We start from the raw sequence: 27,464 nt of genomic DNA on the forward strand, positions 1-27,464 counted from the left end.
TATGTAATGGAAAAAGATTAAACTGATAATTAGCTGTTCGAACGCCCCACCTTTTTTTGTGTGTTATTGTTTGTGTGTTTTTTATTTATTTTATTGCATAACAGAACAATACCAACATACACATACAGAGGATCACAATGTATTCTATTATCTATTAAATTAAAAATAGCATCAAAGGAAACAATAAAACCATAAAAAAAACGAATAAAATAAAAAATAAATTATACAGGGGATAACTTACAAAAAAGTCCAAAAAGATCTATACAGTCTATACATCCGTTTCGCTTTTTTATTTCTTAATGCCTCAATATGAGTATAACGCCCCACCCGTTCCCCTCTCTGTCTAGTGTTTGATTGACATCAGCAGTGGCCAATAGGAACGCGCGGTTTGCACACAAGGGCAGTTCTTCAGAAGTTTATGGTGGTCTGCTGACCGGATAGGAAAACTTTCTGCCTGCCTACGTTTTTCTCTCTGTCTGACAACTGGAGTTTGACATATTAAGTCGGTTTTGTTTGTGTTAAAGCGGTTTATTTAGAGTCAGCGAGTTATGAAGTGATCGGTCGAGTTTCTCTGGGGTTTGTGGTGTTTGACCGAAGCTCGTCATGGGGAACCGCGGGATGGAGGACTTGATTCCCCTGATTAATAAACTGCAGGACGCCTTCAGCTCCATCGGCCAGAGCTGTAACCTGGAGCTGCCGCAGATCGCGGTGGTGGGCGGCCAGAGCGCCGGGAAGAGCTCGGTGCTGGAGAACTTCGTGGGCAGGTGACCGTGCGGCTTCGACATGATAAAACACAGTCTTTTGTGTAAACAACACTGAAATAGGACAAATACTTATATCAATTCGAGAGAAAATTGGTCTTGAACTTGAAAATGTGTGCCCCACCATTAAAACTCAAATGATCCGTTGAAGCGGTCAGTGATCAGAATGTCACTGCTAGTCAAAAATTAACCATTTCAGAGTGTTGCTGTGCTCTAAAAATGATAGGAAATTAACATTAAAGGCCCGTTCACACACCAAGAACTATAACTTTATCAAATATAGACCGGTAACAGCACAGAGGAACGATCGTTGGAATCACTTTTTCAACGGTTTTTTTTTTTTTTTTCAGCTGATAAACAAACAAATATTGACAGCCAATCAGAATCCAGATCTCGAGCATTTAAAGCGGCAGAACACCATAAACTTCAGCGAGCGCTTAACAAAACGTTAAAACATTAAACTCAAATGATCCGTTGAAGTGGTCAGTGATCAGAATGTCACTGCTAGTCAAAAAATTTACTATTTCAGAGTGTTGCTGTGCTCTAAAAGTGATAGTTAACACAAAAATTTACATAAAAGGCCCGTTCACACAGCACGAACGATATCGTTGGAATCACTTTATCAACATATTATTATTTTTTTTCAGCTGATAAACAATATAAAATTGACAGCCAATCAGAATCCAGCTCGATAATTTAAAGCAGCAGAAAACGTAAACTTCAGCGAGCGCTTAATCGACATTACACGATATCGTTGTATTTAAAGGCATCGTTGTTGGTGTGAATTGGCCTTAAAGGGATAGTTCACTCAAATGTTATTCCAAACCTGTATGAATTTCCTCCTACTGCTGGAACACAAAACATATATTTTGAAGAATATGGGTAACCAAACAGTGATGGACCCTATTGAGTTCCATAGTATGGAAAGAAATGCTATGGAAGTGAATGGGACCATTTACTGACCTTTATGTTGTTACAGACCCATTTTTATTTGGATGTTTTAAGACATTTCATACAGATCTCTTCCATACAACAACAATAATTCATAGTGACCACCATGTCATACTCCGAAAATCACCACAAAAGCGTCACAACAGTAGTCCATATGTCTCATTTAATAGTGAGAATGATAGCATACGGGTTTGGAAGGACTGAGTGTGAGTGAATGAAGATATAATCTGTGTATCACTGCAGATCATGAGCGTCTTCATCCTTCAGAGGCTCAAATGTATTGATATCTGTTTCTGAATGGTTCACTAAACCACATCTAACTGTGTGATTGAGACTTCAGCGTGTTCGGACTTGACATCTTCAGGATTCCTGCTCAAGCAACAGGAAGAGCAACACACACACACACACACACACACACACACACACACACACACACACACACACACATACATACATATATGTGTAAGCTTCTATATAAATATATATAGCCTATGCATGGAGACTTTGGTCTGGGAAGTGAAACAAGATTTCCTCTTTTCTTTGAGGGTGTGTGTTTTCAGTATACTTTGATGAACCAGAGAATTATGCTGTCATTCTGTGTCATTTCATTAACAAATGAACCCTTCACTGAGAAAGGACAATTTTTAATTTAGTTTTTTTTCCACAGAGTTTCTAAAAAAATCTTCTTTTGGGTGTTTTCTGTATATTTTACTGCATTTTAATGCCACAGAAGCTGGCATGGCATATACCACAAGCAATCCAAAAGTTAATGTTTTGAATGTTAGTAATGTTCATTCATCTCTGTTTCTCTGTCGTTCAGAGACTTCCTCCCCCGAGGATCCGGCATCGTCACTCGCAGGCCTCTGATTCTCCAGCTAGTCAACAGTAAAGCAGGTATAACACACATTACACCTTATGAACATCGAATCTCTCACACTTAAAGGTGTGTTCACGCCTTTCAAACTGTCAAAATGATTACCTGTATTAGGGCGATTCCACAGTTTAGGGCCAACTGCAAGGACAACAGCCTGCAAAATCAATCTTCATGGAGAAAGCCATTGTCCTCAGGTTAACATCCTGAGAAAACCTGGGGTACAGCTGTGTGAAAGGCAGGATAAATCTGGCAATGGTAAACTAGTAAACTTTGATCAAAGTTGAGTTGATGTCAAATTTAACGTATGTAACATGGACGGAAAAACAATGTAAGTTCAAGCAGAAAGTGTACTTAATTTAATTCAGTTTAATAAAATTCTGGTTGAATCCCAGTTCATGTTTTACTTTGTTCCTAATTTGGTATAGTTATGAGTCATGCGTTGTGTATGGTTCACAAAACTGGTAATAGGACTTCCATGCAGGCAGGGTAGCCATCTAATATTATCTGTTCTATAAACTTAAAGGTGCATTTTTGAGTCTGGTATGTTCATAAACTGAAAGCCAGCAAAATACTAACAAATACCACAGGTATATTTTTCAAATTTATTTGCCAAATGTAGAAGACAAAGGAACTCCTACAAGTGTGCTAAGTTATAACGTGTGTAACGTGGACGGAAAAAATTAAACAATCCTGCAAGATTGCCTCTGTAACGCAAAATAATACCATTTCATGAAAACTGGCAAAGAATAGAACAAGTTCATAACACATTAAAATAACCATACTATCAAATTTAAAGATCATACAGATTGTGTTAACGCACTATTAACGTGTTAACTTCGTCAGCCTAAGCTATATTCTTATGAACATTGGACAGAAAAAAAAAAATCATAAAAAAAAAAAAAAAAAAGAAAAATGTCATTGACGATGTTGACTTTCATGAACAGCTTATTGAGTCAAAAATACGCAGAAAACAACGTTGGAAGTTGGACAGACTGAAAATTTCCGTCTAATTTACGAACAAGATGTGCAGAATCTGTCAAAATGTATAAAACCACCATTCATGCATGCTCTTTCACGATGAACGACGCTTTCGGTCCGAAACCACTCGCAATCATCCGACTTGCACACTCTTTAATCCTTTCTCACCACAATGATCCTATTTAATGTTTACTTAACCAAAGTTTACCACGTTCGTAACATTTTAACGTTCGTAAAATTTTGGACAGAATCCACAAACTTACCCACATTCGTCGAAATCCGTGAAATCCTTTTAACTCTTCCTCCCGCGCAGAGCGACTGTGACCTAGACAATCTTATTTCTGACATGAGAACCGTTGAGACATTAGGAGATGGAAATTCAGCGTCAGAATAAAATGTTCGAGCGTTATGATTTTTTGACAGAAAATCTCGGCCCCTGTTTTATCCCGATTTATTAACAATTTATCATGTAGCAACGCATATGAGAATTTAACCCACACAAGATGGTTTTATCGTTATGCTACTGATAGAATTACATGGAAAAATTATATCTCCGCTTCCTTTAGAATCATATTTTAACGTGCGTAACTGCTTGGACAGAAAGTGTAACGAACGTTAGTAAATGTTTCCATTGCATCGTGGTGGATTAAGGGAATTCTACTTTCAGTGTTAGTAGTAGTATTTTGTAGAAGACACACCAAAATAAATGTTATGCGCCAAAATTCAGGATTTTATTAAAGGAAATGAAAGAAATGACTTAGGAAAAACCAGATGCACTGAATGTCCTACCCTGACATCCGCAATTTCTGGGGACGGAAATAAAATAAAGTCTCATTACACGATAATGCCAAGGCTTAGTGGGATAAAAGTAACTTTATTATTTCTTACATCTATCTTTAACAAAATAGTGAACTAAAAATAAAAAAATGACAACAACTGGGTATTATTCAATCTATATTGTTCATTACACCCCTTGTGGACAGAAACTGTGGAATCGCCCATTAATTTACATTGTGCCTCAGGTGCCGAGATCTTCAAACCTGAGAATTACCTTCAGGGCGGCCGAAAACTATATCACAATATTGCAATAATGCATAATGATTATGCTGAAAATTCAGCTTTGCATCACGGGAATAAATTACATTTTACAATATATTCACATAGAAAATACTTGTTTTAAATAGTAATAATATTTCACTGTTTTTACTGCATTTCTTAGCCTTGGTGAGCCAAAGTGAAAACAATAAAAACACTAATTATTCCAAACGCTAGTGTATAATTAGAAACCAAAAACCAAAGAAAAATCACCAAAAACTTTAAAGGGGTGGTATAATGCCCTTTTCACAAGACACACATATATAGATGTATATATATTGTTGAATATTATATATATATATATATATATATATATATATATATATATATATATATATATATATATATATATATATATTTATATATTTATATATATATATATATATATATATATATATATATATATTTATATATATATATATATATATATATATATATATATATAGAGTGTATTAATGATTCTACATTGATCTCTGTTCCTCTAGAATACGCAGAGTTCCTGCACTGTAAGGGCCGTAAGTTCGTGGACTTTGACGAGGTCCGGCTGGAGATCGAGGCCGAGACGGAGCGAATCACCGGATCTAATAAGGGAATCTCTCCGGTGCCCATTAACCTGCGCGTGTACTCGCCGAACGGTACCTTCAGATCACTCTTCCACATTAAACACTCTCTCTCTGTTGTTGCTGCAGTTAAACGTCACATTTCCATGTGTTATGTGTGTGTATTTAGAGGATGATAAGGAACCGTATTAATCTCACTTTGCAAAATCAACACAGTTTTTGAACTGATCTGAATCAACATAATAATGTTTATAACCGAATCAAACTCGTTCCTCTCTCTCAGTGTTGAATCTGACGCTGATCGATCTCCCCGGCATGACGAAGGTGGCGGTGGGAGACCAGCCCACGGACATCGAGTTCCAGATCAGGTAAGAGCCAAGGGTTTGATGGCCTACAGGACCCGATTGAAACACTGACGGCTCTTCTCCGTGTGTGTGTGTGATCAGAGACATGCTGCTGCAGTTCATCTCCAGAGAGAACTGCCTGATCCTGGCCGTCACGCCTGCCAACACCGACCTCGCCAACTCTGACGCGCTGAAGATCAGCAAAGAGGTCGATCCTCAGGGTGAGACACCGAGAACGTTACGAACAAACGTTCTTCCAGTAGCGTTCGCTCAGAGTTATCTGTTCACACAATATTATTTATACATACAGGGTTCGTACAAGGTGCTTGAAGTGAAATTTAAGTCTTGGAAAACCTCTGAAAACAGCCATATTTATGAAAAGGTACTTAAAAAGTGCTTGAATTATTGAAAGACAAGATATGTGAAATTAGTGTTTCATTTTATCGATAAAACAATCTTTTCGTGCAATATTAACACTGCAGCCCATCTGATATAGATATAGAGCCATTTAGCATGGCTATGAGTGTGATATTGCTCATATAAATATGCAAGTATATGATACAGCTTTCATTCTTCAGATCACTCATATATTCATGAGGGGGAAAATCAGTTTAATTAAGGGAAGCGATATCTTTGTCATAATATCCTTTCAATGGTTAGTTACTACAGTCATTGCATGTGCTCCACCATTTTGTTTTATTAGCTTTTTAGAATTTGAAAGATAATAAAGATGTTTGATAAGTGAAATCTCTGATTTAGGTCCTTGAAAACCAAAAAAGTAGTGCCTGAAAAGTCCCTGAAAGTCCTGGAATTTCATTTTACAGTATCTGTACGAACACTGTATGGTTTTATTTCCGACACGTTTCAGTTGGACATTTTTTTAATGTTACTACTTGATTCAGAATGTTCCGAGAACAATCAAAAGTAATGTTCCATAATGTTTGCAAAATGGAATGTTCACTTAACGTTCACATGACTAAGAAAAAACGTTTTCAAAACATTTAAAAAACGACATTTTGAACTCTCAGACTGAGAACGTTCAGAAATAACGCTTTCATGACTTGATGGGAATGTTAGCAAAAAAAGAATTGTTAGGTCGGGATGTTAAGTCGGGAAAATAAGTCTCTGATGTCCCCAGAGTGTGTGTGTGAAGGGATGTGATTGAGAAACCAAACGCCCGCTTGACCTTTGACCTCTGCCCTGCAGGTCTTCGCACCATCGGCGTGATGACCAAACTGGACCTGATGGATGAAGGAACGGATGCCAGAGACATCCTGGAGAACAAGCTTCTGCCGCTGCGCAGAGGTGCTGCACCTGGGCTTCATGGGGAAAGAAAACTAAAACCAACCAAAAATATGTTGTAAATAATCAATAAAATGTAATATGGAAAACTTAAACTTATTTTATTTCAGCTAGTTGCCAAGGCAAAATTTCTCATGTTCATTTAGTGTAACTTAAAATAACTCAAACTGAAATAAACTTAAATGAATAAATACAAACTATATAGACCCTAAAAACTGACTAAAGCACGACAGAATTGCTAAAATGGTAACTAAAATTAAAATGAAAAGACAACATAAAAATAAAACCTAAATAGAGTGCAACAGTAAGAATTCTATTCATTTTCATTGATTTTTAACAATAACGAGTTGATCTCTCTGCTCTCTTAAAATACTTCAATATTTGAAAGCCATCAAATTCACAGTCTTTTAAATTACTTTTTTGCTTGAAAATCAAAGTTTGTAGTGTTGTGATTCTCCTTGTAGCCGATTGGTTTGGTTCACAGTTTATAACGCTTTAACAAAGTTTATTTTTTTAAATCCCTATGGAAAAAGTGAATGGAAAAAATACTTCCGGAACCAGCGCCGCTGAAAAAGGGGGCGGGTGCCAATGCACTGTATTTAAAATATTGACAAAAACTATAATAGTATATCAGTAGATATGTTTCTATCCGCCAGTTTTTATGCAAATTTGGGGATATCGCATTAAAAAAGTCAGTAGATGGAAATGCACATAAACTACGATGGAAACACATTTATTGAAAAAATCCTTCGGCTCAGTGTCAGCTGTTTAATTCCCTCCAGAAGCTTCTCACACACACGAGTGTGTTCCCGAACACCAGCATCCGAACGCTAGAGAACATGACAGCGTCTACTGTGTTTTGTCTGACGCTCGAGACACACTCATTTATGATGGAGGGAAAAGATTGCAGAAACTTACAGTTTTATTACTGATATTCTGCACCAGGAAGTGATGATTTTGTTCTCTTGAGCACATAGGATGGAAACACTGCTCTATTTGCAAATGTTTTATACAATATTCCAGTTTTAAATTCAACTTAGCATTGACACATGGCTAGTGATGCACACATGCATGTTCTGTTATCAGTGATGCGGGTCTGTGTGTGTTCATAGGTTATATTGGTGTGGTGAACCGCAGTCAGAAGGACATCGACGGCAGGAAGGACATCCGAGCGGCTCTGGCTGCCGAGAGAAAGTTCTTCCTGTCTCACCCGGCATACAGACACTTAGCGGAGCGCATGGGCACGCCGTACCTGCAGAAAACACTCAACCAGGTACAAACACCCGCAGGACACGTTTGAACTGCTCCTCTATATATAATGCCCTTTTCACAAGCTGTAAAATAAGTCTCTGATGTCCCCAGAGTGTGTGTGTGAAGTTTTAGCTCAAAATACCCCACAGATATTTTATATAGTATGTTAAAATTGTCACTTTTTGAGGGTGAGCAAAAATGCACCGTTTTGTGTCTGTCCCTTTAAATGCAAATGAGCTGCTGCTCCCGGCACAGGGGGTGGAGCTTCAACAGCTTGTGTGTGTGTGTGTGTGTGTGTGTACTTGTACAACTATCTTTGTGAGGACCAGTTTGAGTTTTAGACCATTGGAGTGAGGAAAAGAGAGTAAAGTGAGGACATGTTGGCCGGTCATCAGTGTCTGAGAGTCTTTAAAGGCCTGTTTGAGGGTCAAGACTTGGTTTTAGGGATAAGGTTATAATTAGGTTAGGGTCAGGGGTCGGGTTAGGGGTCGGGTTAGGCACTCAGTTGTGATGGGTAAGGTTAGGGTAAGCGGCTAGAGATTACATTGTGTCAATGAATGTCCTCATAAAGATAGATGTATAAGAGAGTGTGTGTGTGTGTGTGTGTGTGTGTGTTAGGAGCTCCAATTAACTCACACATGCACTGAAAATTTCAAAAACTTTTAGTCTTTTATGTTCAAACTGGAGTCAGAATGATGGAGAGATTCAAGAAGTGACAACATGTAGACAAAGTTTCTGAATGGTTAGTTGATGAATTTATGTAGCTTATGTGTAGTTATCCTCTAGTCATTGATTAGCATATTCTGTCTTGATAATCTATAAATCTGGTTCTGGGGGCGGGGTTTATGTAAATTTTAGGGTTAGTGATGTCACTAAGCCATGAAGAAGTTTGTTGTAGTCCTTAAAAAGCGATTTCTTTAAAAGCAAATATCTCCCTTTGCTTTGAACTTTGTGCTCTGTAACTTTGCAGATGTTCTTTATGCTCAAACAGCAACATTACACACTAACTAAAGCTAGAAAAGTCAAATCATAATCAACCACCCCTTCAAACACACTGTTTGATTTGTCACGTTTCTGTCAACTCTTTCCAGCAACTGACGAACCACATCCGGGACACCCTGCCGGCGCTGCGCAGTAAACTGCAGAGTCAGCTGCTGTCTCTGGAGAAAGAGGTGGACGAGTACAAGAACTTCAAACCGGACGATCCCGCGCGCAAAACCAAAGCTCTGCTGCAGTGAGACACCAACACACTAACAACACACTCTGCAGCTTTATTAAGATTATCAAGTTACATACTGTGATGCAGTTCTGTAGAGGGTTGGCTGTGGAGAACCGGTTCCAGAATTCCCAAAACCGAGGATTCAATAAGACACGCACATATCCATTCCTCTTATTGATTTTTTTGTGTGCATTTTAATGTTAATTATAAACCATTCAAGCGCAAGAAGACTCATGCACTGTTTTCTAAGGTGCGCACACAGAAAGCCGCTTTTCACACTCAGTTGGGGTGCGCGATACTGAATTTACACTTGAACAGACAAATACACTCACAAATGTCAAAATATCCCTGTAAACACAGTCCGTTACATCTTAAGTGAACAAACAGTTGAGGAAGAAAACGTGTGTGTATCAGTATATTGGATCCGTGCAGCTCTTAAAGTGACAGCAGCCTAATATTCCTGCTGCCGTCTCTATAATAACACTAATATTCCTGCCGTCTCTATAATAGCATTAAATACAAAAGACTAAGAGAAAATTCACTCACTGTTCATAACTAAATACATTTTGTAACTATATTTTTAATGTATATAATATTTATAAAATGCAGTGTTATTTTTTTTTTTTTTACATTTGATTAGTTTCTGTATTTGAATACCTGACAATCTTAAAACACTGTTTATTTCAAGCGTGTCTTTGTTCAGTTGCATTTATTTGTGTGATTGCTAATTTATTTGTTCTTTTTTAATTCCTAAAGTGTTTGCTTGTCTTTAATAATGCTTGAAATGTATATATAGTTGTTTTTGCTATGGTATTTTAAAACCATATAGGCAAAAGTTTATTGTGTAAGTGTTCGTAGTTTTCAGCCACAATGAAATGTTTTGCAAGGAGAATTAGAATAAACGTGAATGATTTTTTATTTTATTTTACTTATTGGAATCGAAATTAGGAATCGCTAAGAATCGGACAGGATAAGCAGAATCTGAATCGTTAAAATTCGAACGATACCAAACCCTAGTTCTATATCACATATCTATATCAGTTCTATGTCTATATGACAACTTTTTCTTCCATTTGTCAATTAAGGACAAAAATGAGTGTGAATAGAAGAGACCACATGTATTAAACTACTCTTTGTGTGTGTGTGTGTGTGTGTGTGTGTGTGTGTGTGTGTGTGTGTGTGTAGGATGGTGCAGCAGTTCGGCGTGGACTTCGAGAAGCGGATCGAGGGCTCTGGCGATCAGGTGGACACGCTAGAACTCTCTGGCGGAGCGCGAATCAACCGCATCTTCCACGAGCGCTTCCCTTTCGAGCTTGTCAAGGTACGTTAGCCTCGTTTAGTCACTAGGTTTGACTTTATGTTTGGTTTCGCTGGAGTCTCACTAGCTGAGTTAATGAATCTCCATTTTTTAATCAAATCAACTTGTGTTCTGATTGAAATAATGATGTCAAACCTGCAGCATATTTTATAGAGCTCTGACATAATGGTAGAAGTTACATTTTCTGCCAAACATTTCCTTTTAATCTCATAACACAGTAGATAAATGTGTTTATGTGTGTGTGTGTTTAGATGGAGTTTGATGAGAAGGAGTTGAGGAGAGAGATCAGTTACGCCATCAAGAACATTCATGGAGTCAGGCAAGAACACACGGACACGTGCACTCAATTCAGGAGCATCATTCATTCACTTATTAAACTCCTATATCACACACGCTGGATCGTTTAGTCCGCTTTTGCAACTTTAACCTCTTTAACATTAGAGCTATTTAACTCTCTGGTGCTCTTCGCGTGTCGGTCAAAAATGACTGAATTTTTTTTTTTCTTTCAATGAAATGAATGTACTATATTTTATTCAATGTTTTTTTTATTTAAAGGGATAGTTCACCCAAAAATGAAATTTCTGTCATAATTTACTCTCCCTCAAGTTGTTCCAAACCTGTATGACTTTCTTTCTTCTTCTGAACACAAAAGAAGATATTTTGAAGAAAGTCGGTAACCAAACGACTGATGGACCCCATTGACTTCCATAGTAGGAAAAAAAAATACTATGGATGTCAATGGGGACCAGCAACTGTTTAATTACCAACCTTCTTTAAAATATCTTCTTTTGTGTTCAGCAGAAGAAAGGAAATCATACAGGTTTGGAACAACTTGAGGGAGAGTAAATGATGACAGAATTTTAATTTTTGGGAGAACTATACCTTTAATATTTTGTATTTTTAGAGGATTTAATGCTACTAAATTATATTTACACCCTATTTCTCGTATATGACTCATAAATCTTGAACGCTGTAGAGCACAGACTTAAGTTTGATCTTTTTAAAGAGGACATTTGGCAGATCATTGCTGAAGTGAAAAAAGTTTTAAGAAATCTAATTAAAAAAAGTTACAGAATTTTACGTTTATTGTTATTAAAAATGCACAAAAATACTATTTTACATTTTTATATGAAATATATATTTTCAAAAACACATTTTACTCTAAAACTGCAAGAAAATCAAAGTCATATATCTCAAGTTGTGTTACAAATTTGAGGTTGATATCTCAATAAATGATCTTTCAGTGAGATTTAGTTCGGCTGCAGTACCAAACACTTCCACTAGAGGACATTCGCCTCATTCATTTTAGACCGCGAGGAGCACAAGCGTGACTGTTATTTACAAGACCATTTAACCTTTTCAAATGATGTCCATGATTTTTTTTGTGTGTTCACATAGCAAATGTAAACTTTTACTAAGTTTTGTAACATTCCAATGAAGTAAAAAAAAAAAAAAAAACTTAATTTTCGGTCAAAACTCGAAGACCGAAGAGCACAGATACACCACACGTATTCAACATGCACTTAATGCTGATTTTTGACCAACTCAACAAACGCTCAGAGTCATGGTTTCTGTAATCGGACACGCTGTGTCTGTATCGTTGCACACAGATCAGCATGGTTCTACTGTGTTTGACCCTGTGTGTGTGTGTGTGTGTGTGACCTCAGGACGGGGCTGTTCACCCCTGACATGGCCTTCGAGGCCATCGTGAAAAAGCAGCTGATCAAGCTGAAGGAGCCGTGCCTCAAATGCATTGACCTGGTCATCCAGGAGCTCATCAATACGGTCAGGCAGTGCACACTGAAGGTAGACACGAGAGACGCCTGAGCATGTCACGCTAACCGCTCCGCAAAGCAAAAACACGCTAGCCATGCTGCTTCAGGCTGATTGACTGACTACTTCAATAAAGAAATAACGAAAGCTGCTCGGCTTGTAAATTACATTCTGACATGAACGGTCCCGTAAACGTTGTGTTTACACTCCAATAGTGTTAGAAAACCGCGACTAGCAGGTTAAAGAGCTGCGCTTCCAGAAAAGACGCGCGTCACCTTTAGGAACGAGGACGTACGGAATGAATGAAGTGATGTGCTTGTGTTTTCATCCACCCGTCCACTTTTTCCCAATATTGTGCCCTTAATTATCCCCCCAAATAACACCTGCGCTGTCCCATGATCCTCCAGGACGGGGCTGTTCACCCCTGACCTGGCCTTTGAGGCCATAGTGAAAAAGCAGATTGTTAAACTGAAGGAGCCGTGTCTCAAGTGTGTAGACCTGGTGGTGTCTGAACTCGCCACGCTCATCCTCAAGTGCACTGAGAAGGTAAAACATGACCGTTTCTGGCAGATCCCGTAACCAATCAAACCCAGTCCTGTAACCAAACCTGCTTTGATTGACAGATCCCTCAACCAATCAAATCCAGTCCTGTAACTGAACATTCTTTGATTGACAGATCCTATAACCAATCAAATCCAGTCCCATAACCAAACCTCCTTTGATTGATGGATCCTATAACCAATCAAATCCAATCCTATAACTGAACATTCTTTGATTGACCAATCCCTCAACCAATCAAATCCAGTCCTGTACCTGAACATTCTTTGATTGACAGATCCTATAACCAATCAAATCCAGTCCTGTCACTGAACATTCTTTGATTGACAGATCCTATAACCAATCAAATCCAATCCTATAACTGAACATTCTTTGATTGACCAATCCCTCAACCAATCAAATCCAGTCCTGTACCTGAACATTCTTTGATTGACAGATCCTATAACCAATCAAATCCAGTCCTGTCACTGAACATTCTTTGATTGACAGATCCTATAACCAATCAAATCCAATCCTATAACTAAACATTCTTTGATTGACCAATCCCTCAACCAATCAAATCCAGTCCTGTAACCGAACATTCTTTGATTGACAGATCCCTTAACCAATCAAATCCAGTCCCTGTATAGTTCAGTGTTTGTCTGTGGTGGATGAGCTCAGCTTGTGTTTGTTTTTGCTTTGTGGGGATTATATTTACTAATCACACACAGTCACATTCGCCGTCGGTGTTTGGTTAAACACACATTGGTTCAGGTCTGCATGCAGTCCTACTCATCCGTGTGTATTTGACATCTTGATAAAGTCTTTCTGGAGACACAGTAATGATGTGTGTGTTCCTGCTGCCGCTCTCAGTGTGTGTTTGTGTCGTAGTTGAACTCGTATCCTCAGCTGAGAGAAGAGACGGAGAGAATCGTCACCACATACGTCAGAGAGAGAGAGAGCAAAACTAAAGACCAGGTGTGTGTGTGTGTGTTCAGAAACCTTCCTCCGGTTATTTACTGCTTAATTTCTTTATGTAGCATTAATATATATTTATTTGTTTATTTATTCATGTTTATGTATTTGTGTGTCGCAGGTGATGCTGCTGATCGACATTGAGCTCTCCTACATCAACACCAACCACGAGGACTTCATCGGTTTTGCCAAGTGAGTGACCTCTGACCCCTGTTGACCTCTGACCCCTATTGACCTTTGACCCTGATTCAGTCTAACAGCAGTGTGTTTCAGCGCCCAGCAGCGGAGCGCGGCGGTCAGTAAGAAGAGGGCGATGCCCAACCAGGTACAACATCATCATCCACACACACTCAACCGGCTGCCGATTGGTCCGTTCCTCCTCCTCATTATCATATTCCCTCCCCTCGCTTCAGGTGATCCGACGCGGTTGGCTTACCATCAACATCAGCATCATGAAGGGCGGGTCCAAAGACTACTGGTTCATCCTGACCGCAGAGTCCCTGTCCTGGTACAAGGATGAGGAGGTGAGTGAGGGAGGGAGTGAGTCAACTTTATTTATATAGCGCTTTCACAATACAGATTGTATCAAAGCAGCTTCACAGTATTAAATAAAATAGTACATCAGTGTTTGTTTCTAGTGTAAAACGTCCACGTTTGGTAATGCTGATCAATAGTATTGTTGATTGATTGATTAAATTAAGTATCCCCAACTGAGCAAGCCAAAGGCAACAGTGGCAAGGAACCGAAAAACTCCATCAGGACCTAATGGAGAAAAAAAAACCTTGGGAGAACCCAGGCTCAGTCGGGGGCCAGTTCTCCTCTGGCGTTTATGAACTAGAGACCGGATTTAACTGTAAGATTAAAAGTATTATATGAATGCCTGGCTGAAGAGATGCGTCTTTAATCTAGTTTTAAACTGGGAGAGCGAGTCTGAGCAACGAACAGTATCCGGAAGACTATTCCAGAGTTTTGGAGCTAAATGTGAAAATGCTCTCCCTCCTTTGGTGGATCTGGATATCCTAGGTATGACCAAAAGCCTCGAATTTAGTGATCTTAAAGAGCGCGATGGATTATAGGGCGATAGAAGATCCGTTAAATAAACTGGAGCTAAGCCGTTTAGGGCTTTATAAGTCAGTAGCAATACCTTGTAGTTAATATGGAACTTTATAGGTAACCAATGCAGTGATGATAAAATTGGTGTTATATGATCATATTTTCTTGATCTAGTAAGAACTCTAGCGGCAGCATTTTGGACTAACTGTAGCTTGTTTATTGAGGATGCAGGACAACCGGCTAATAACGCATTACAGTAATCTAGTCTCGAGGTCATGAATGCATGAACTAACTTTTCTGCGTCAGAAACTGATAGCATGTTACGTAGCTTAGCAATGTTTCTAAGGTGGAAAAAGGCTGTTCTTGTAACATATGAAATATGGTTTTCAAAAGACAGGTTGCAGTCAAGTATAACACCCAGGTCTTTTACTGTAGAGGATAAAGTAACAGGACACCCTACTATGTTAAAGTTGCAGTGTGAGAGGTTTTGTGGGCGGTTTTTTGAACCGATAAGTAGTACCTCTGTCTTGTCTGGATTTAATAAAAGAAAATTGCGCGTCATCCAATCTTTTATATCTTTAACACACTCTGTCAATTTGGATAATTTAGCGTTTTCATCCGGCCGTGATGAAATATATATTTGAGTGTCATCAGCATAACAATGGAAACTAATTCCATGTTTCCTTATAATATTTCCAAGTGGCAGCATATATATTGAGAATAATAGAGGGCCCAACACAGATCCTTGCGGTACACCGTAGTTTACTGGAGTTATGATCGATTTTTCTCCATTTAAATAGACAAAATGGTAGCGGTCTGATAAGTATGATCTGAACCAGCTTAATGCTTGTCCTTGAACACCGGTATAATTTTGTAGTCGATCTAAGAGTATTGTATGATCTATAGTATCGAACGCAGCACTAAGATCAAGTAAAACTAGTATTGAGATACAGCCTTGGTCAGAAGCTAAGAGTAAATCATTTGTGATTTTAACGAGCGCAGTTTCAGTGCTATGATGCAGTCTGAATCCAGACTGAAACTTTTCATAGATGTCATTTTCTTGTAAGAAAGAGCCTAGTTGGGCAGACACAACTTTTTCTAGTATTTTGGACATAAAAGGAAGATTTGAAATGGGTCTATAATTTGCTAGGTTATTTGGGTCTAATTGTGGTTTCTTAATGAGAGGTTTTATAACTGCCAGTTTAAATGTTCTTGGAACATGACCTAAAGATAAAGATGAGTTAATAATATTGAGGAGAGGCTCTTCCACTATAGGTAACACTTCTTTCAGTAGTTTAGTTGGTATGGGATCTAATAAACATGTTGTTGTTTTAGATGAAGTGATAAGTTTATTTAACTCTATTTGTTCTATAGTTGTAAAGCACTGTAATTGTTCTTGCGGGGTGATAATCGAGGTTGAGTTATAAGGCGCGATTGAGGATTGAACGTTTACAATTGTGGTTCTGATGTTTTCTATTTTCTCAGTGAAAAAATTCATGAAATCATTACTACTAAACTGTAACGGAATATTTTGTTCAGGTGACGCTTGTTTATTTGTTAGTCTAGCCACGGTGTTAAATAAAAATGTCAATGGGGCCTTTTTATAACGTGACGTACTGTCTTTCCAAGCGATTCTAAAAACCTCTAAATTAGTTTGTTTCCATTTACGCTCTAAATTACGGGTTTCTCTCTTTAGAACATGCGTAGTATTGTTGTACCATGGTGATTTACTTTTCTCTCTGACCTATTTTAGTCAAATAGGTGCAACAATATCCAGTGTTCCAGAGAGAATGGAGCTCATAGTGCTAGTTAGTTCCTCTAGTTCATCTGTTTGTTTGGGTTCAGGCAGCAGCTGAGACAGATCCGATAAGCAATTTGAAAAATTATCTATGGTGGATGGAAGGATTGTTCTGCCTGGTCGATAACGCGGCGCAGCATGACATATTACAGCAGTACGTAATATGCAAGTTACCATATAATGGTCAGTGACATCATCACTTTGTGGAATGATATCTATATCGGTTGGATCGGTTCCATGTGATATAATTAAATTGAGTGTATGATTAAATCGATGAGTTGGTCCGGTAACGTTTTGCTTGACCCCAAAGGAGTTTAATAAATCTATAAACGCAGCCCCTAACGCATCATTTTGATTATCTACGTGTATGTTAAAATCTCCAACAATTAATGCTTTATCGACATTGACCAATAGATCTGAGAGAAAATTTGCAAATTCTTTTAGGAAATCAGCGCAAGGCCCTGGCAGTCTATATACGGTAGGCAAGGCTAAAGATAATAGGGATGTTTTTCTAGCATCTAAGAGCGTAACATTTAGTACAAGTACTTCAAATGAAATAAACTTATAACCCGTTTTCTGAGTAACACTAAGAAAATCTCTATTGAAATGTTGCAATACCGCCGCCACGACCAATCAGACGGGGCTCGTGCTTATAGGAGTATCCTGATGGAGTAGACTCATTTAGACCGAAATAATCATTTGGTTTAAGCCAGGTTTCAGTAAGGCAAAGTACATCGATGCTATTATCTGTGACTATTTCATTTACAATAACTGCCTTAGGTGTGAGTGATCTAATGTTTAGAAGACCTAGCTTTAGAAATTGTTTTTGTTTACTAATAGCAACATTTTCTGTTTTAATAACAATTAGATTTTTCCTAGATCCTGCAGTAGATTTATTATTTGATCGCACTAAACGAGGAATAGACACAATTTCAATGCAATGTTCTACACTAGTATTTATATCAGTTAATTTGGTGCAGCAGAGACTATGATTTGGACTTTTGGTTACTAGTCAAAAGGTATTTAACATTTTGGAGATGTTATCCGACAGAAGATCCACTCCGAATCTGCTTGGGTGTAAGCCATCAGCACGGAAAAGCCTAGGACGCTCCCAAAACAGATTCCAATTATTTACAAAGAGCAGTTTCTGCTCATTGCACCATGACGTTAACCATTCATTTAGCGCGAATAATCTACTAAACTTGTCATGTCCTAGACGGTACGTGGGAAGCGGTCCTGACACAATGATCGTTATATCAGGCGATGTGCTGCGTACAGTATCGATCAGATTCCTGAAGTCTTTCTTCAGAACCTCCGTCTGGCGCAGCCTGATGTCGTTCACTCCCGCGTGCAAGACCACAGTTCCGACGCGCTCGTTATCGTTCAGAATCTCGGGAACACGAGCAGCGATTTCAGAAACACGAGCACCAGGAAAGCAGTGACTGTGCACCTTACTTTTACCTAACATAGCGTGTACGTGTCAAACGATGGAATCGCCGATGATCACAGCATCGCGTTCTGTTTCGCGAAGAGGGGAGAAGCGGTTTTGTGTGGATAACTCGAAAACCGGGAGGGTCGGAGAGAGTTTTCTTGGTCTAGACCTGACTCGCGTCTTCCGCTGCGGAACCATCCAGGCTTCGTGATGGCATGTTGGAGCCGGAGTGAACGAGACCATGGCTGGTCGCGACCTCGGCGCGCGGGACCGATGCTGAGTAACGCACGGAGTAGACGAGGTCGGAATCAGCGGGTTAGTAACGTTAATCTCTGATTTGTGAGCATCGACGCGTGATGTTTCAAGAGCTAACCGCCGGTCTCTTAGCTCGGCTTTTCTCACTAAAAGGTCGTGGATCTGTTTCTCAACAGCTTCCAGCTCAGACTGCACCGCGTGCAGCTCAAATGTGTCCTCACCTGCACCAAAAGGTAGACTACTTACATCTGATATATTCGCCATTTTAACAGATGGACAGTAAGTTAGCAACTACGCTACCAGTGATGCTAACAATATTAATACTAATTTATGACTGAAGTCTTAGATATAATAAAGTCTTAGATATAATGAAGAGGGAGGGAGGGAGGGAGGGAGGGAGGGAGCGCCAGGCGCGACGCAAGTGTTTTTTGCTAGTTTCAGCCCGACGCAGTTATCATTTTCACGTCCTGTGCCACGTTGTTTAAATAGCAAATGCATTTTCGTGCATTTGTGCGCCCATGGGCTGCTGGTCTGAAAACGAGGTGTGTGTTCTGACGCATTGTTGGAGCGTTGCTATTTTGAGGCAACAGAAATAGACTGAGCCATTGACCGACTGAACCCTGCTCTAAAGTCAATGGCGCCATTTTTTTGGTTATTTAATGAGCGTGTTAGTAATGTGCGCCTTTAGTCGGGTCCACAACTCGCATGCACTCTGCTTATTACATGGACACACAGCAGCACTCAAACATGCCAAATATTTAAGATAAAAGGATTACAATGTAAAAGATTATTATTGTGTACATAAAGATATGGTGAATCCGGCTTGTCCCGTAGATGTTCTGCTTGCGCTCTTTTACCTCGCGCACGAGCAGATACGTTTGCGCTCTGGAGACGCGTTTGGTCTTTCCACTATCAAATTACGTCATGTAAATAGCGAATCCTCCATGGCGTGAGCACAACTGGCATTCAAAGGGAATGGGAGATGAGACTCTGATTGGTTTAAGGCACGTTAATCCCAAAACACACCCATTACTCATTAAGAGAATAGGGACAACCCTTTTAGACCATGCGCCGGGAGCACCGACCATTTTTCTCGTCGTTAAACTTGCAAAAGTGGATTCGGACACACCCTAAGTGAACTTGTGCCCTGCGCTTTAGACCATGCTCTTAGATCGTTTAAATAGGGCCCAGAGTGTGTGAATGTGTGTTTAGATGTTTATTCTTCATGTTTGGTGAAAATAATCCCTGTGTGTGTTTGTGTTTTCCAGGAGAAAGAGAAGAAGTACATGCTGCCTCTGGATAACCTGAAGCTGCGAGACGTTGAGAAAGGGTTCATGTCCACCAAACACACCTTTGCCATCTTCAACACCGAGCAGAGGTGCGACTGAGGTTATGTTTGTGCTCGGTTCACACCTCTTCATCCGAGTGTGGGTCAATTATTACGCATATGCATGCATTTAAACCTACCGACACAACGTCATTGCCATAGAAACCAATGCAGATATTCCAGAAAACTGAAGAGCTGCACTGACACACAAATTGGATCTGAACAGTTGCGATACACAGTGTGGACCTCAATAATTTTAGATCAGATTCCAGATTGGACTGACAGCTTGAACGTAGCCTTAGTTACAAATCAGTCATGAATCTGATTTCATATGTGTGATGTTGTGATTTCAGGAATGTGTATAAAGACCTGCGTCAGATCGAGCTGGCCTGCGACTCTCAGGAAGATGTGGACAGCTGGAAGGCCTCGTTCCTGCGGGCGGGAGTCTATCCGGAGAAAGACCAGGTCACAGTCTGACCCTGAGTTTCACCTGTCTCCCTTGTCCTACCTGTGTCTCATCACACCTGTGTCTCGTCTCACCCGAGTCTTACCTGTGTCTCGTCCCACCCGAGTCTTACCTGTGTCTCGTCCCACCCGAGTCTTACCTGAGTCTCAGCTCACCCTGTCTCACCTGTGTCTTACCCGAGTCTCAGCTCACCTGTGTCTCACCTGTGTCTCGTCTCACCCGAGTCTTGTCTCACCTGTGTCTCACCTGTATCAAGTCTCACCCTGAGTCTCGTCTCACCTGTGTCTCGTCACACCTAAGTCTTAGCTGAGTCTCGTCTCACCTGTGTCTCGTCTCACCTGATTCTTAGCTGAGTCTCACCTCACCCTGTCTCACCTGTGTCTCGTCTCACCCTGTGTCTCACCCTGAGTCTCGTCTCACCTTGTGTCTCACCCTGAGTCTCACCCTGAGTCTCACCCTGAGTCTCGTCTCACCTCACCTGAGTCTCACCCTGAGTCTCGTCTCACCTGAGTCTCACCCTGAGTCTCGTCTCACCTGAGTCTCACCCTGAGTCTCGTCTCACCTGAGTCTCACCCTGAGTCTCGTCTCACCTGAGTCTCACCCTGAGTCTCGTCTCACCTGAGTCTCACCCTGAGTCTCGTCTCACCTGAGTCTCACCCTGAGTCTCGTCTCACCTGAGTCTCACCCTGAGTCTCGTCTCACCTGAGTCTCACCCTGAGTCTCGTCTCACCTGAGTCTCACCCTGAGTCTCGTCTCACCTGAGTCTCACCCTGAGTCTCGTCTCACCTGAGTCTCACCCTGAGTCTCGTCTCACCTGAGTCTCACCCTGAGTCTCGTCTCACCTGAGTCTCACCCTGAGTCTCGTCTCACCTGAGTCTCACCCTGAGTCTCGTCTCACCTGAGTCTCACCCTGAGTCTCGTCTCACCTGAGTCTCACCCTGAGTCTCGTCTCACCTGAGTCTCACCCTGAGTCTCGTCTCACCTGAGTCTCACCCTGAGTCTCGTCTCACCCTGAGTCTCGTCTCACCTGAGTCTTCTTAGCTGAGTCTCACCTCACCCTATCTCACCGTGTCTCACCTGTGTCTTACCTGAGTCTCTCCTCAGCTGTGTCTCACCTGAGTCTCAAACGCACATCAGTCTCAGTGCTTCTCTCCTGAATCTCTCCAGACTCTCAGTGCTGACTCTCGTCTGTTTCCCAGGTGGAGAACGGGGACGGTGTGGCGGCTGACTCTCTCTCCATGGACCCTCAGCTGGAGCGGCAGGTGGAGACCATCCGAAACCTGGTGGACTCCTACATCGGCATCGTCAACAAGAGCATCCGAGACCTTATGCCCAAGGCCATCATGCACCTGATGATCAACAGCGTAAGTGTGGGCGGGGCTTACGCCATCATCTTACACTGATCTCATGTCTTATTCACTTTAATCAGCTGTCAATCACAGAAGTTACTATATACACTCACCTAAAGGATTATTAGGAACACCTGTTCAATTTCTCATTAATGCAATTATCTAATCAACCAATCACATGGCAGTTGCTTCAATGCATTTAGGGGTGTGGTCCTGGTCAAGACAATCTCCTGAACTCCAAACTGAATGTCAGAATGGGAAAGAAAGGTGATTTAAGCAATTTTGAGCGTGGCATGGTTGTTGGTGCCAGACGGGCCGGTCTGAGTATTTCACAATCTGCTCAGTTACTGGGATTTTCACACACAACCATTTCTAGGGTTTACAAAGAATGGTGTGAAAAGGGAAAAACATCCAGTATGCGGCAGTCCTGTGGGCGAAAATGCCTTGTTGATGCTAGAGGTCAGAGGAGAATGGGCCGACTGATTCAAGCTGATAGAAGAGCAACTTTGACTGAAATATCCACTCGTTACAACCGAGGTATGCAGCAAAGCATTTGTGAAGCCACAACACGTACAACCTTGAGGCGGATGGGCTACAACAGCAGAAGACCCCACCGGGTACCACTCATCTCCACTACAAATAGGAAAAAGAGCTCACCAAAATTGGACAGTTGAAGACTGGAAAAATGTTGCCTGGTCTGATGAGTCTCGATTTCTGTTGAGACATTCAGATGGTAGAGTCAGAATTTGGCGTAAACAGAATGAGAACATGGATCCATCATGCCTTGTTACCACTGTGCAGGCTGGTGGTGGTGGTGTAATGGTGTGGGGGATGTTTTCTTGGCACACTTTAGGCCCCTTAGTGCCAATTGGGCATCGTTTAAATGCCACGGCCTACCTGAGCATTGTTTCTGACCATGTCCATCCCTTTATGACCACCATGTACCCATCCTCTGATGGCTACTTCCAGCAGGATAATGCACCATGTCACAAAGCTCGAATCATTTCAAATTGGTTTCTTGAACATGACAATGAGTTCACTGTACTAAAATGGCCCCCACAGTCACCAGATCTCAACCCAATAGAGCATCTTTGGGATGTGGTGGAACGGGAGCTTCGTGCCCTGGATGTGCAGCCCACAAATCTCCATCAACTGCAAGATACTATCCTATCAATATGGGCCAACATTTCTAAAGAATGCTTTCAGCACCTTGTTGAATCAATGCCACGTAGAATTAAGGCAGTTCTGAAGGCGAAAGGGGGTCAAACACAGTATTAGTATGGTGTTCCTAATAATCCTTTAGGTGAGTGTATATACATATATTATAAGAAAAATGTAAGGAGTTTAGGGGTTTATTTTATTTTTATTACTTGTGTGTGTATTAATGTTTTTTGCATTGGAGTTTTGAGATTTATTTATTTTTATTTATTATGTAATTTATTTATTTTTATTTTTATTTAAGGAGTTTTGGGGGGGGTTTTTTTTCATAATTTTTTATAAAAAAAATTAACGTTTTTTTCCACTGCAGTTTAGTTTGGAGATTTATTAATTCTATTGTAGTTTTGCGGTCTCTACCTGGATGCTTCAGTTTGTTCAGAGCATCCAGGTGTTTGTTGAAGCCGGACTGAGCCGGTGTGTGTGTGTGTCAGGCGAAGGAGTTCATCCACTCTGAGCTGCTGGCGTACCTGTACTCGTCCGGCGATCAGAACAGTCTGATGGAGGAGTCGGCGGATCAGGCGCAGCGGCGAGACGAGATGCTGCGCATGTATCACGCGCTCAAGGAGGCGCTGCTCATCATCGGGGACATCAGCACCAGCACCATATCCGCACCGGTCCCGCCTCCGGTGGACGACACCTGGATACACCCCGACCCCAGGTACTAACATTCACAATTAGTTAATGAGGTAAAAACATGAAAAGTTAAGGCAAGGTTTCCTAAAATCATAAAACCCTGATTTGACACATGAATTACTGATGCTGGTACACTACCAGTCGAAAGTTTTGGATCGGTAAGATTTTTAATGTTTTTAAAAGAAGTCTCTTCTGCTCAAAAAACATGACAAATATGACAGCTGTTCTCTATGTGAATATATAGTGAAGTGTAATTTATTCCTGTGATCAAAGCTGAATGTTCAGCATCATTACTCCAGTCTTCAGTGTCACATGATCCTCCAGAAATCACTCTAATATGAGGATTTGATGATCAAGAAACATTCATGATTATTATCAGTGTTGAAAACAGTTGTGTACAAATTTTTCAGGATTCTTTGATGAATAGAAAGTCCAAAAGAACAGCATTTATTTGAAATAGAGTCTTTTGTAACATTATAAATGTCTTTACTGTCACTTATGATCTATTCAATTCATCCTTGATGAATAAAGGTATTGGTTTGTTTTATTTCTTTCCCCAAAAAAAAAAAATTTAAATTCTTACTGACCCCAAACTTTTGAACGGTAGTGTTTAATGTTACAAAAGCTTTAGATTTCAGATAAATGCTGTTCTTTTGAACTTTCTATTAAAATCCTGAAATAGAAATGTAAATATCTGTTTACAACACTGAAAATAATCATAAATGTTTCTTGAGCAGCAAATCATCATATTAGAATGATTTTCATATAGAATAATCATAAAAATCTTACCAATCCAAAACTTTTGACTGGTAGAGTACAAGCTTCAGTAATTTATGTGTCAAATCAGGGATATTCCCAAACTTATGATTTCAGGAAACCTTGCCGTAACTTTTCATGTTTTTATCTCATTAACTACGAATATGTCAGATCTAATAAATCACGTGACTGTTCTAGTTCTAACGGAAGTGTTTCTCCGTCTCCGTCAGTCCCCCGTCTCAGCGAAAGCCGTCGTCAGGTGTGGCTCCGCCCCCAGGCCGGCCCCCTGCGGTGCGCGGCTCCACCCCCGGCCCACCGGCCGCGCCGCCCCTGAACCCCTCGCCTGCGTTCGGGGCTCCTCCGGTGCCGTACAGGCCCGGCCCGGCTCCAGCCGGCACTAATGCGTTCGGGAGTGGCGCTCTGGACCCGCTGGCTCCGCCCCCTCAGGTGCCGTCCCGCCCCGCCCGCGTGCCGCCCGCTCTGCCACCCGGCATTCCCAGGTACCACCGACACCCTCCTCAAGCACCACACAGATTTATACAGAACTTCCAATTGCCTCTATTATAAAGGCTTATGAATATTAATTAGATCACATGTCAAGTCCCATAACCTATTAAATATTCATGAGCCACAGATTATTCGTAGTAAGACTCTCTAATTGGCTAGCTGACTAGCAGAAGACAGTCACACTTGAGTTTTGTCAAACTGAACGCAGAAAATCATTCCAGTTATTCATGTTTATGCAAATGTCATAGATGATGAAGAGTGTTGAAGCTGGTGTCAAATATTATGAGATTTTAGTGATATTAGAAATGGTTGGTCTTGTGACAGCACTAATTATCTGCTAGTTATTTGCTTTTCATTAACATATCGAGCATATAATAATAATAACAAAATTATTAAAATTATTAATGTTACACTTAAAACTTTTTTTTTAATCACTTTTTATCACTTCATTTTTCATCATGGCAATTTGTTGCCACACATTTTTAAAAGATTAATTTAATTGTTTGTGTTTAATGCCTTCATTTCTAATAATATATTTGTATTAAATCATAAATCCAGAGAAATTTAAAAAAGCAACACAGATTTTATGAAAAAATAAAACATTTCATAAGGAATTCATCATTGGATTTTTTTTTTATTAAATTGTTAAAGTTTTATAAATTCAATAAATTAAACATGCTTATTTATTATTAAAACTTAATTAAAACCATTATAATGGAATCCAGCAAAATAAAAATGTATGAAAAAATGAAACCGATTTCATAGAGCCCTAAAAATGTACATTTTCTTAAACGTTAAATAAACTGTTGTTGAATATTAAAATGTGTACATTCCCATTAATTAATTATTGAAATTCAATTAAACCATTAAAATGGAAGCTAGAAAAATTAAAATGGGGAAAAAAAGAGAACTAATTTCATATGGCCCTAAAAGTTTTTTTTTAACTTATAAATTTAAATTCTTTAGGCATGTTTCTTGATTACTAAAATTGAACTTAAGCATTAACACAGAATCTTCAACAAAAATAAAAACTGAAGAAAAAAATGAATCCAGAAAAAAAAAATGTAAATGGAAAAAACTGAATATGGGAAAAATTAAACATTTCATAGGGCAGTAAAAATTATATTGTGTTAAAGTTAGTTTTAATAAATTGCATTTAAAAATGTAATTCAGTTAATTAGACATGCTTATTGATTTCTAAAATTTGTATTTAACCATTTAAACAGAATCTTGAACAAATAAAACTTAAAAAATGGAATCCAGAAAAAGTCAAACTGATTTCATAGTGCAGTAATACCATGATGTGTTTTCCTGTGTGTGTGTGTGTGTGTGTGTGTGTGGCAGGAGACCTCCAGCGGCTCCAAACCGGCCCACGATCATCAGACCGTCAGAACCGTCTCTGCTGGACTGAGACTCTTTCAACTCAAACACTGCCAAAGCAACCAACCACACACTAACACACACTTAGACACACACAGACTAATACACACTAATGCACACACATTCACATACTGACACACACACACACAGACACTAATACACACTGACTCACACTAATACACCTACACTAATGCAAATAAGGGCGTCAATTCAAAGTTTGACTGACACATGATTTTTGATACACTTTAAATGGTAGTTCTAGTGATAATAAGACGTATTATGATTTGTTTAGATAAGCATTTCCATTGTTTTCAGGAATTTCAGGGAACTTGTTGGGAGAACGAGCAACACTTTAAACGGATGACATCATCCAGCACGTACGGTCCGTTCACACGCGTGTCTTAAACCGAGAGTGGCGTTTACAGACGACTGAACCTCTTTAACACTCCTCGTGTGTGTGTGTGTGTGTGTGTGTGTGTGTGTGTGTGTGTGTGTGTGTGTGTGTGTGTGTGTGTGTGTGTGTGTGCAGCTTCCTAATGATGACACTGTGGGGCGGTCAGCACGTTTAAAGCCAGATCATCTGTTGATGAGGGTCCAGATAACACTCTAAACATCCCAGAAACAGAGTAAACGCTCGTCGTTGATACGAGGAATGATGCGTGTCCGCTAATACGCTTAATTCTGAACCCGTCGAGTGTTTCGCCTTAACCTTTTCATCAGACGGCTCTAATCATGAACACTTGTTTTCCGAGAATAACTCTTATTCAGCTTCACTTCTCAAGTACATCAGTTTTATGGATGTTTAGATGTTTCTACTTGAACATGAATGCTTTTATATATCATGTTTGACCAACAGGAGGTTGAAACGATGAGCTTTTCCTTTCATTGGTTCTTCACTCCTTCATTTTCTCTTTTCCATGACCTTTCGCAAGGACTGCGAACAAAAGTATCATAAATGCAATGATTATATCAATAAAAGGGCAATTTGTTTAGCAACTGCTTTGATTTCTTTTCCCTCAAATATTCACAGTCTGAGACCCAAAGATGTTTTGTCTGTAATGGATGTGATTGTCGTAAAAATTACTGACATGAAACTTGCTTTTATTTCCTAAATGTGACGCATTTCCAAATAAACGCAGATATGTAATTTGACACTCGAGTCTTAATTTCTATCCATGAATTATGTTTTTTTTTTTTAAATTTGGTCATTTTTAAATAAACTTAACCCAGCCTCTGGTGCTCTTCGGGCATTTTTGACCGAAAATGTTTACGTTTTGTTTATTCCGAATTTTGGTACGAAACTTGGTAAAGGTTTTGGCACTTGCTGTGTGAACACGGGAACAGGTTAAATG

The 27,464-nt window shown here is 39.9% G+C and overlaps 1 protein-coding gene across 2 annotated transcripts; it reads left to right on the forward strand.

Moving 5' to 3' along the window:
* Positions 1-395: 395 nt before the first annotated feature.
* On the forward strand, positions 396-27,263 carry dnm2b (dynamin 2b). Of its 2 annotated transcripts, none has more exons than XM_079864452.1 (21): positions 396-764; positions 2,533-2,606; positions 5,145-5,294; positions 5,503-5,587; positions 5,666-5,784; positions 6,770-6,868; positions 7,978-8,138; positions 9,208-9,350; positions 10,521-10,656; positions 10,905-10,972; positions 12,321-12,459; positions 13,855-13,941; positions 14,060-14,130; positions 14,212-14,263; positions 14,352-14,462; positions 19,745-19,854; positions 20,157-20,268; positions 21,469-21,633; positions 23,268-23,494; positions 24,456-24,725; positions 26,077-27,263. In XM_079864452.1, the coding sequence occupies exons 1-21, from the start codon at positions 604-606 to the stop codon at positions 26,141-26,143; spliced, it is 2,607 nt and encodes an 868-aa protein (XP_079720578.1). In that variant the 5' UTR covers positions 396-603; the 3' UTR covers positions 26,144-27,263. The 2 variants fall into 2 exon arrangements, with proteins under 2 accessions (XP_079720578.1, XP_079720579.1); XM_079864453.1 differs by lacking the exon at positions 12,321-12,459 and adding an exon at positions 12,834-12,972 and having other exon boundaries at positions 26,077-26,215.
* The last annotated feature ends 201 nt before the right edge of the window (positions 27,264-27,464 follow it).

This window comes from Squalius cephalus (assembly GCF_949319135.1).
Source record: "Squalius cephalus genome assembly, chromosome: 2".
Taxonomy (NCBI): domain Eukaryota; kingdom Metazoa; phylum Chordata; class Actinopteri; order Cypriniformes; family Leuciscidae; genus Squalius; species Squalius cephalus.